Source organism: Humulus lupulus, chromosome 7 (genome assembly GCF_963169125.1).
Source record: "Humulus lupulus chromosome 7, drHumLupu1.1, whole genome shotgun sequence".
Taxonomy (NCBI): domain Eukaryota; kingdom Viridiplantae; phylum Streptophyta; class Magnoliopsida; order Rosales; family Cannabaceae; genus Humulus; species Humulus lupulus.
Window position 1 is genome coordinate 115,034,359 of NC_084799.1, and position 10,993 is coordinate 115,045,351.

General features: G+C 34.6%; 2 protein-coding genes across 2 annotated transcripts; one reads left to right on the forward strand and one right to left on the reverse strand.

The window, feature by feature from the left end:
* Positions 1-616: 616 nt before the first annotated feature.
* LOC133788558 (F-box/kelch-repeat protein At5g60570) lies at positions 617-2,927 on the forward strand. The gene is made up of 2 exons (XM_062226080.1): positions 617-775; positions 1,084-2,927. Exon 2 carries the CDS (start codon positions 1,485-1,487, stop codon positions 2,646-2,648), a length of 1,164 nt encoding a protein of 387 aa, XP_062082064.1. The 5' UTR covers positions 617-775; positions 1,084-1,484; the 3' UTR covers positions 2,649-2,927.
* A 2,958-nt stretch (positions 2,928-5,885) lies between these two features.
* Positions 5,886-10,011, reverse strand: LOC133788559 (probable E3 ubiquitin-protein ligase LOG2). Its single transcript, XM_062226081.1, has 4 exons — positions 9,867-10,011; positions 9,090-9,583; positions 7,333-7,825; positions 5,886-6,693 (listed from the first exon to the last, which is right to left on the reverse strand). Exons 2-4 carry the CDS (start codon positions 9,551-9,553, stop codon positions 6,577-6,579), a joined length of 1,074 nt encoding a protein of 357 aa, XP_062082065.1. The 5' UTR covers positions 9,554-9,583; positions 9,867-10,011; the 3' UTR covers positions 5,886-6,576.
* Between the last annotated feature and the right edge of the window lie 982 nt (positions 10,012-10,993).

Here is a 10,993-nt window from a genome sequence, read left to right on the forward strand (position 1 = left end):
ATAAATCACTAGCAAGGTCAACATATCAAATATTGGGATAATAAGATAATGTGGAAGAGAGTAAAAGAAAAAGATCACTCAACCTTGTTCGAATTTGCATTAGGAAGAAGGAAAATTATGGTTCGATTAATTGAATTAAAAAGGCTAAAAGCTAGTGCTTATGTCAACATTAGACACTACTACACTAGTCACCTAGTAATGCCAAGACATGGAATCTGCCTCCATAATTGACTCGCCAATGGGGGCTGGGCTGGTGCTGCTTCTGCTCATTAACTTTTTTATTTTATAAAATTTTACCCTCGATTAATGTTACTATATTTATACACATATATTCCCAATATATAAATAAAATAAAAATTTACAATTTTAGTAATAAATGAAACCCAATTCTTTATTCCTTTTTTGTGCAAGTAGTTACCAAATCCTTTGAAACTCTTATAAAATATTACAATAAGCCAAGTTTTGTTTTATCTATATAAAAGGAAGATGGAGGTGCCACTTGTAGGTAAATAATTAAAGAAGGGAAATAATTTAAAATACCCAAAAATATATTGCCATTTTTGTAAAACTATAAAATTACAATTCTAGTTTTTCTTTTCTTTCTGTTTTTATAACGCAGCCTTGTCTTGGTGTCTATCTCAGTTTTCATTTTTTACAAACTCTCTCTGCCTTGTCTTTCTCGCCGGCGTCGGCGACATGCTCGATGCAAATTTTTTTCTGGCTAGAGTCTCCGGTGCACCGAGAATGAGATCGGACCTTTCAACCATACAGTACGGTACGGAGACATTGATTCCTTTATCTATTTATATTTTCAAAACATTTTTATCATATATGAAAAGTGTCTCATTTTTTTATTTAAGTTTTCTTGAACGAGATCCGAATAATTTGTTCGAATTTCGATCCGGAAAGTTCGTTCCTGCATTAGATTCGGATTGTATGCTGCCTCAGTATTTTCTTTTGAGAGAAATTTCGTGCTTGTTGTTGTGATTTTGGTATTGGAAACCGAAATTTTCTATTTTTTATTTTGTCGTTCTAATTTGCGTTCTTCTGATTTTTTTTTTTATGTTTTTTTATTCTTTTCAGAAAAGCTGTTTGGATAGCTGGAAATCGACGGAGAAAGTTTCCGGTATTTCTCGGTAATTCGGTAGTCTAAAATCATTTTGAAACAGTGATTTTTGTTTTGTATTTCTTTTGTCGGAGATGGTCTGATATACGAAAAACTGATCTTATTGTGATATTCGGGAGTTTTGGAGTCCGAAGTTTGTCATGGATTTTGTCCACCAAAATTTATAGGGAAAATAATAGATTAATGGAAATTGATTGTGTGCAAAAATCAGAATTTGCTTTCTGAGAATTTGGTGTTGCTTGGTTCAGGATAAGTGGCATTCTTATTCGTATGAACCTCTTTTTGAAGATTGTTTTTTTCGGTAGGAGGTTTGGTTGATTTTGTAAAGGGAAGGGTATACTTTTAAAGATTTGTTAACATGACAGAGATACCAAACAGGAATTCTTTGATGATTGAGGAGGAAAGAGAAGTAAATACTAATCATAATGTGAGGTGGGAGGGTAGAATGAATGATGGTCGTCTTAGATTTGGATCAAGTGATTCATTTCTCCCTGGTCTTGTTGATGATGTGGCACTGAATTGCCTTGCTTGGGCTTGTAGATCGGATTATGCTTCATTAGCATGCATTAATAGAAAGTATAGTACGTTAATTAAAAGCGGGTATCTGTATGGGTTGAGGAAACAACTGGGAATTGTGGAGCACTGGGTGTATCTGGTTTGTGATCCGAGAGGTTGGGAGGCATTTGATTTGTCGAAAAAGAAATGGATCACATTACCTAGAATACCTTGTGATGAGTGTTTCAACCACGCAGATAAGGAGTCTCTGTCTGTGGGTAGTCAGTTGTTGGTCTTTGGTCGTGAAATGTTGGATTTTGCTATTTGGAAATACAGTTTGATACTTCGCAGTTGGGTTAAATGCCAGGGAATGAACCGCCCTCGCTGTCTGTTTGGGTCTGGTAGCCTTGGTTCAATTGCCATTGTTGCAGGGGGGAGTGACAAAAATGGAAATGTCTTCAAGTCAGCAGAGCTATATGATTCCACAACAGGTGAGTGGGAAATGCTACCAAACATGAAAACGCCACGTAGATTGTGCTCAGGATTTTTCATGGATGGAAAATTTTATGTGATTGGTGGGATGTCAAGTCCCACTGTTTCATTGACTTGTGGAGAGGAGTATGATCTTGAGACAAAAGAGTGGAGGAAGATAGAGAATATGTACCCACTAGCAAATAGGGCTCCTCAGGCACCTCCTCTTGTAGCAGTTGTGAGTAACCAGTTGTATGCAGTTGAGCATCTCACCAACATGGTGAAAAAGTATGACAAGGTTAATAACACCTGGCATGTTTTGGGAAGGCTTCCGGTGAGGGCTGATTCTGCAAATGGCTGGGGACTGGCTTTCAAGGCTTGTGGGGAGGAACTTCTGGTTGTGGGTGGGCAAAGAGGTCCCGAAGGTGAAAGCATTGTGCTCAATGCTTGGCACCCAGCTTCAGGTGTCAGGGATGGCGTTTTGGATTGGAAGATTCAAGGTGTGAAGGAACATGGTGGTGTCTTTGTATTCAACTGTGCAGTTATGGGTTGTTGAAGATTCTTTTTTTTTAAAGATTAACACAAAAGAAGGAACCAGTTTCTGCAATCTGACCTGGCCCTTTTGGGTTCTATCCTGTGTATTGGATTGACTAGAATTAATTGTTGATGAAATAGTGTTTCTCTGATTGGGAATTTGGTTTCCTTTTCTTAACATTCCTGTATTGCATCTGTTTCTTTCTTTGCATCCTACATAAGATTTGCTTTCCAGGAAATCGAAATAGGGTCACTCTTGTAATTTTGTGCTTTTCTTTTATATATTTCGAGTTGCTTCTTACCCACAGAGAATTTACTTTTCTAATAAGTTGATAAACCTTTTGTTTATTGTTGTCTTGCTTTCGATTTATGGAGCTTGATATGGTATAATTTCAGCGACAGATATATTCACCATTCTTACAATGTTCACTTCTAGTATTCACAGATATGTATGATTGATTTTCTTGAATAGAGCCAAGTGGTATCATATCCTGCTTTCAGTTTGTTTGTAAAACTACACTTTTGCTCAATCTTGAGCTCTTGATTATGTCCCAGGCCATCTAGTGTCTACAATACTGAAATAATCAAAACTTGTGTTACATTTAAATCCACGAGAATTCTTTTTCAGTTGAGATAATTATGTTAGCTAAACTAGTTGACCCAAACGAGGTGGTAAGATGTGTTCAGATATAGTTTACTATCCTCATATCTTCTACCTCTTTCTCCTCAAATTATCAACCTTTTGAAATCAGATGATGGTTGGAGTGAGGGTTTCACTCAATCTACTGCTGCTTTGTTCTACTTCAGAATACAAATGCCATTTTGTTAAGTACTTGGTTTTCCTTCTGACTTTACTCATTTGTTTCAACATATTCTCATAGACATGGAGCATATCTTTTTGTCAAGTATTATTCTCTTGTGCTTTTGCCATTGAACAATCCAAACTTAGAGCATTTGGAATTTAGACTTGCCACTAATGATTTGGAATCAAAGTACAAAACATAGAAGCAAGCCTCCATATGTTAGGTTGTTATTCTTGAATCTGAATATTTCTAATTTGTCCAGTGTTTTCATTAGATGCTATCTTTATATTTAAGCTGGCGTCAATAAATACTCACTAGTAATGAAAATACCTACCTAAAAAGCCCTTCTTTTCTTTTATATGTTTATTCACTAGCAATGAAAATACCTACAGAAAAAGCCTTCCTTTTTTTTACATGTTTATTTTTTTGCCAGGAGAAAATTGCTTGGAATTGAAATATTGAAAACTTGGTTTAAAAATCATATTCATTTGTTAGCTTCACCTAAAAATAGAGATCCAACAGGAGACATTTTAACCTCCATCTACAACTAATCAAGGCATGGTTAGGAGTTTAAACACTCGTTCCCATATTGGCATATGTAACTGATTTTGTTTTTTAAGTATTTAATGTGGTAAAAAGCTTTCGTTAATAAGTTACTACAAAAAGAGGTGTTCTGAACAATGATGAATACAAACAACACATACATAATGTAAATCCTAAATCAAATACAGAAGTTATTCACGCCTATATGTCCCCATGTGTTATAGTCTTTCACAATTGAACGAGTCTCTGATCTGGTCCCGCTTTATTTGGAAGTTATATGGGCCAAACTATGGCCCACAATTGAGAAGTTGAGGCTTAGTGTCCCACGCGGGCCCCATGTGGGCCCAAGGATTGTCCAATGATCAGGCCTTGACAACCCAATAGATGGCAAACCCATCCTATGGCGCAGGCCGCAAAGCATGCTTGAGTGGGTCCCACCATATTTAAGATGTGCCCAGTGCCCAAACCCTAAACGTTTCTTTGGTTGGGTGGGTCCCTTTATCTTTGATAGATCAAGCTTGGGAGTTTCTGACTGGAAAAACAGACGTATAAAACAACAAACCAAACAATTTGTCATATATTCCAAAGCTGCCTACTACATGACAATTTTGACAAAATATGATTTCTCTTGGGCTAATGAAAAATTAACTATTTTCTATATGGCTTTTGGGTTTTTTTTTTCCTTCCCAATACTATTCACGCGCTTCTTATTAATCCATTACTTACTAACATAAATGTTCTCACATGACATTTAATATTGAAACCCTAACTTTTAGCGCAAGACACAACCCTCAAACACACGCAAATATTAAATGCTCCCATATGATGTTAACCCTTTTGTTCTTTTTTTTTTTGAAAGGGATTAACCCTTTTGTTCTTGAGACCATTGTAGATCTGCTGAGGTGGGAACAGAAATGTTAAAAGCTTTACACGTTAAGAAAATAATAATAAAAAAATAATCTTTTTTTTTTTTGAGTTATTTTGAAATTTAACCTAATTTTAATATTTTTTTACAAAATAACTTATGTCTAAAATTGCTATCTGAATTTTTTGACCACATGATTGAAAAATTTCGACCACTTAGAGTGTTGTAAGTAATTTTGTATAAAATTATTAAAACTAAACCAAAATTCAAAATAATTTCAAAAAATATATCTATTTTGCCAAAAAAAAAAAAACCTAATAATAATAAAGAATGCAAATTTCATGTCAACGTTGCTGGTGATGTTAATCACTAATCACGTGTTATGTTATGTGATACTTGCTTGTCAATTTCAAGGCGTGTAAAAGTACAGCTTGAAGTTCAAAATAGATCTACTTATCGACCTTCTAGTGACGTACTCTTCTGTTTTTATTTAAATTGTTTTTATGACTCATTTTCAGTAGGAATAATGACAAGTGATTTTTCCAACCAATCATAAAATACTAGAAGAAAAAAAAATGTTAGTTTTGATATGAAATCCATTTTATAAGTTATTTCTTCAATTCTGATGGATAATATCTTATATTTCTTGATTTATGGCTTCGTCTAAATGTTGGACCATTACGACGAGCTACTACTCTTTTGTATTTTAAAAGGACTACCTGATCTATTTAGAAAATAATATTTTTTAGAAGGAATATCCTTTCTTTATATATTTCTATATATCTTTTTGTATTGACTACATAATACAAATTGAAAAGTAGAATTTTCACAATTGTTAAATAATTATTTCAAAGCAAGTAATTCATACTAATTGCAAAAACAAGATTTTTCTTCAACTTGGTATCTTTCTTTCTTATGTGCTATTGTGTGCCATATCTAGTAAGTTTTAATCATTATATTGATAGCAAATGTGGTTTTCCCTTCTTATATTCAACGGATTTGAGCTCCCAGAACTATAAAGGTCATGCATGAACAAAGAGTGTTACAATTGTCACAGGTGAAAGGTCATTTTTTTTCTTTTTCACTCGTAGTCCCTAGATGAGAATTGAGAGATTAAGAAAGTCCATCATCTACACACCATAGAACAATGAAGAAGAAGAAGAAGAAGAAAGCCAGATCCAGAGAACTAAAGAAGCACATATCTGAGAAAATTCTATATTTCATATTTCTACGGAACAAAACCATGTTTACCATTCTTCTCAAGTGCATGAGATCACAATGGAAGCATGCAGCCGAATGAAAGCTTCGCAAATTCGCAGCAGCAAAGTGTTGTAGAAATTTGTTCTTCACATACAAACACAGCTAAAAGCACAACGACGAATCCCTGTGGCCTCTATCGATCGTGTTATCACCAATCACAATGCTAACCAGCTTCCCATCATATCTCAAAGAGGTCCAGATAATCAAGTAGAGAACAGGACGAAAGAGAACCATTTAGAAAACAAAGATTTTGATATATTGTTGATAACCTTGTTTATACTATGGCATTTTTGTTCCAGTAGTGACTATATTGTGGCAGCCTGATAACAAGAATTGCACTGAAATAACGACTGTACCTGTACCATGCCTGAATCCGGACTGCCTGTTTGTTATTACTGGGAAAGGAGGTGTGTTTTAAAAGCAAAGAAAATATATAGGTACTATACAGAATTCAAATGATAGCAGACCATCCTCAGGCCTCACCCATCCGGACCATTGTTTACTTTGATTTCCAGGAGTCGCTCAACTGGTTGCCTGCAGATGGGACATCGGTCTGTCTGGAACCTCAGAACCTTAGCACAGCCACTACACATGCACTGTACTCAAAACACAAACATTAGTCTAGGGCTATGGTCAGAAATTTTTTAAAAAGTTAATAGTCAACAAAGAAAGCAATTGTACCGACAGAAGAGTGTGATTGGTGAAGTGGATCACAGGAATGTAATCCATATCTAACACTCAATTGTATCCAACATGAAAAAATAGTTGGGACAAGGAAGAGTACTAATGACAGCAGGTGACCAGATTTTCAACATCCTGCTACTCAGTCTACAGGCTTTTTTTAGTCTCAAGGCAAGGTGTTTCTGAGAAGTTGAGTTGCAATTTTCTACTTAGATTCATCACTTGACAGCAAAAGCCATATAAATGCTTTCCGACATCTAAACAAATGACTCTTTAAGATATAATGAAACAACTTTGCATATTTCAAGCAACTCTTAGGCCAAATTGAATCACTAACATTGGTACTCATGTGGACTGGGAAGGAAGGGCTGAATGAGAAAAGAATTGGGAAGTCTGATCTAATTGCAAGACAATATTAAAAAACTTGTTATTTATCTAACATGCTGACATCTATTAATAATCAAATCCATACAAAACATATCCAAATTACATACAGGCAACCTAATAAAAAATAAAAGAATAGAAAAGGGAAAAATGGTAGAAACTTTATGTACCATGTGGCGACAAGGGAGAACAGTCGTGTCTCGGGGTTCTGACAAGCAAATCACACATTCTTTTCCAGAATCATTTCCATCAAAATCACCATCAACTGTATTCCCAATTCCATAAATCTCTTGCAGCTCATATCTCATCCTATTCACCCATAAAATCTGCTTCATCACCCGCACCTGGTATACACCTTTGTCCTTTTCAAACACTGCCTGAGTGATCTGAGAATTTCCAGCTGAATTTCCATCAGATTCTTGCTCACTCTGGTTCAACGGGCATGCTTCAGCCTTCACCACAAGAGGATAGATCTCATTATCCCCCCCCTTAATTAATTCAGACTCATCAAACATTGAGAAGTCAATTCCAGTTCCAGCAGGTTGTCTAAACTTCTGGCCAAGGCCTTGCTCAAAAGGCACGGTGACTGGTTTAAGCAAGCCTTCCTTTGTAACCATGAGGTTGCAGTCTAGATCTTCTTTAGCAAAAAACATAACAGTAATGCTGTAGTAGAAAGAAGAAAAATGAAACCCCGTTAAGAAGGAAATAAACTGTACGTGCCAGCATACACACATAAAGTTAGCTAAGCATATTAACAAATAGATGCATATTTTATCCTACAAATAAGGTGAACGTTTGCCCTAATAACAAAATACTTCTTGAAGTGACCAGAATTCATGGATATGATTACATCTAATTCCAAAACTAAGTCTTAAGTGTGTATTATTTAACCAATCATGGATGAAAGAGAAGTTTAAGCAAAGGGTTGACTAGATCCTCAAGCTACCATATAAGGATATTAGGCATCAACTCTGAACCTCCACATTATGTTCATAAATCTATTTCTATTGGAAGTCAAGCAACAATTTACAAGTATAATGTTCAGCCAAAAAACAAATAATTTGATTAACCAACCAAGTTCCTCATTGCACTTAGGTCTCCACTAATATGAACTTACATTATACACTCACTGCAGTCTCTCTTCTGCAATTGGTGGGCCAAGTCAAGGGTATGAACTCAATTTACACTCTTCCACTTATGCAGAGTGGAAACAGTGACTTATATGGAAGGGTGCACAATCTGCTGCAATTAAACAGTCTCTCTTAATTTTAATTTTTTTTATAAATAAATGTGCATACCATGAGTTTACAGTGCACAATCATCAATTAAATTCTCCAGCTTAATGAAATATACTTTTTATCCTAGTTCAAATAAAGCTATATGCTTTCGCAATGGCTACAATATTCTAAATGGTTTCTGCATACATTTAGGAATGGGCCCACTTTTCTTCTCAACCTTTTTTACTCTGGGAATATTCAACGTCATTTATTGTAAATGGCAAATAATCAACGAACAAGGTTTTGGACATTAAACAGAAACTAAATTCTATTGTCTTCCAACAAATAACAATGACATAGCGTTTCTTTCTTGACTTCTCTGCAAGTACAATTTTCCATTTTGGTACAATTCTTAAAGAGGATTCACACAGAAACAATATTTATATTTTAATCAAGTCAATCCCTTCTTACCCATGTCAATATATAGTTATACCCCCACCACCTTCACAATAAAACACAAACTTACCAATTTTGAACATTATATTCTATTTCACGCATAGGTTGTGTAATATTTACATACATGTATGTAAAATAACATCATGAAATTCTAAATATCCATAGTCAATTCAAACCACATCACTCCAACAAGTCAAACTACTCATTTTAAACCTTATTTTAAGTCAACACAAATTTCAAACAGAACTCTTTACCTTCCAGGAGCTGTGGCGTCAAAAGTGAAAGCAACAAGAAACCTTCCTGGATTCTCCTCATCCGGCTCGACCCTTAGAGTCTCCTTCTTCACATTGACATCATTCCTTATAGTGACAGCCTTCTGATGATCCATATACGGAGCAGCAACCGGATGTGGAACGGCCCCGTAAGGGTACTGGGGCCCGACCCAGTTTCCATGGACAGGGCCTGGACCCGGGTACATCCCGCCGCCGCGAAAGTGATGCGGGTATTGAGTCGGCACAGGTGGCGGCGGGTAGTAACCCGGGTGGTGATAGTAAGGCGGTGGATTGGGGTTCGGGTATAGAGATGGGAAAGGAGTGGCGGCAGCAAAAACATACCTATTCCCAGTAGTTTCCGGCGGAGGAGGAGGCTGTTGAGTCGCCGTATTTGAATTGATCCGATTCCTCCGGCGGCCTGCGCTATTGCTTCCGACGTTTCCCATTATCTCCGCTAATCGGAAGATAGTTTAGACCTAAGAGAGAGAAATTCAGGAAGTGTTAGCCAACATCGAAGAATCGTGAAACAAGTTGTTCGCTTCGCCAAATGGGTCGGTGTGTCTTGAAATTATATTATTGAAAAAGCAAATTATATAATATATAACATATAAATTTGTTTTCTAACTCAAACTTCTCTCCTGAATTTTCTCGGAAAACAAACAGATCAACTTCGTATCCAAATAAATTAAGTGACTAATTTAAAAAAAAATGAAACTAAAACATGCAACACGAAACATGAAATGAAATAAGAAGACATACCTTCTGAAAAAAAAAAAGCCTATATTCCTATAGATTCCAGTAGAGTTTATCTATCTCATGGAGAGCAATAATAATAATAATAAGAATTTCTGATAAAAATGAGAAAGGAGATTGAATAATTACTTGTTTTTGTTAAGAAAATATTTATATAAAAATATGATAGGTGTTGATATCCAGACAGCTTCCACCCAACTCACCCACTCCAATCACCGTCTTTGGGCCCATCTATGCCACATCATTTCATACACCTGGCCTTTTCTTACATGTGTCATCTACAGTCGCCTCTTAACTGATTTTTGCACTTAAATTTCTTAAAAACATATATCCTTAAAAACATGTATATTGCATGTAAATTTTGTGCTAATTTTAGCCCCAAAAAAAAAAAAATTAATGTTATATTTGACTTAATATTTATAATTATACTTTAATATAAATTAATAAAAAAATAATTCACTTAATATTTATTAAGAACATATAAAATTTAATATTTTTTATTATTCAAATTATGTATTAAAAAAAAATTGTCATTGAAAAAAATAAATAAAAAAGTAGCATTATTAATGTACTAAATTTGGCACAACTTTTAACTTGTGTTAAATTTGATACACTTTTTTAATACTATTGGAGTTATATTTTATATAAAATATGCTAAATATAGCAGTGCACCAATTTTTTGTCATTCTATTGAAGATGCTCACCTTATTAAAAAACAAAAATTAGCATTTTCAGTATTTTACTTTTCTATCCAATTTTTTCTACTAAAAACTAAAGTTTTGTAACAAAAAAAAAATCATAATATATACATCATTTTACACTTATAGTCCTCCACTTTTAAATTTTGACATTAATTTTTTACTCTAAATAAACATAACTTCAGATTTATTAAAAATACATATTTATAATTATTTTGAATTCATAAATATAAGAAAATTGATATAATATCTAAATTGGAGAGTTTGTGGTAAGATAGCCTTTTTAATTGCACTAGAATGGTACAATCTTGTATTTGTCACGTAGATAAGTTATAACCTCAATTTATTTTATGACGGTATTCATTGTAGTCATAGCAGACATTTTGTAAATTTTTAAGAAAAATCGGATAATTAATTGTGCTACAAACACGGTTC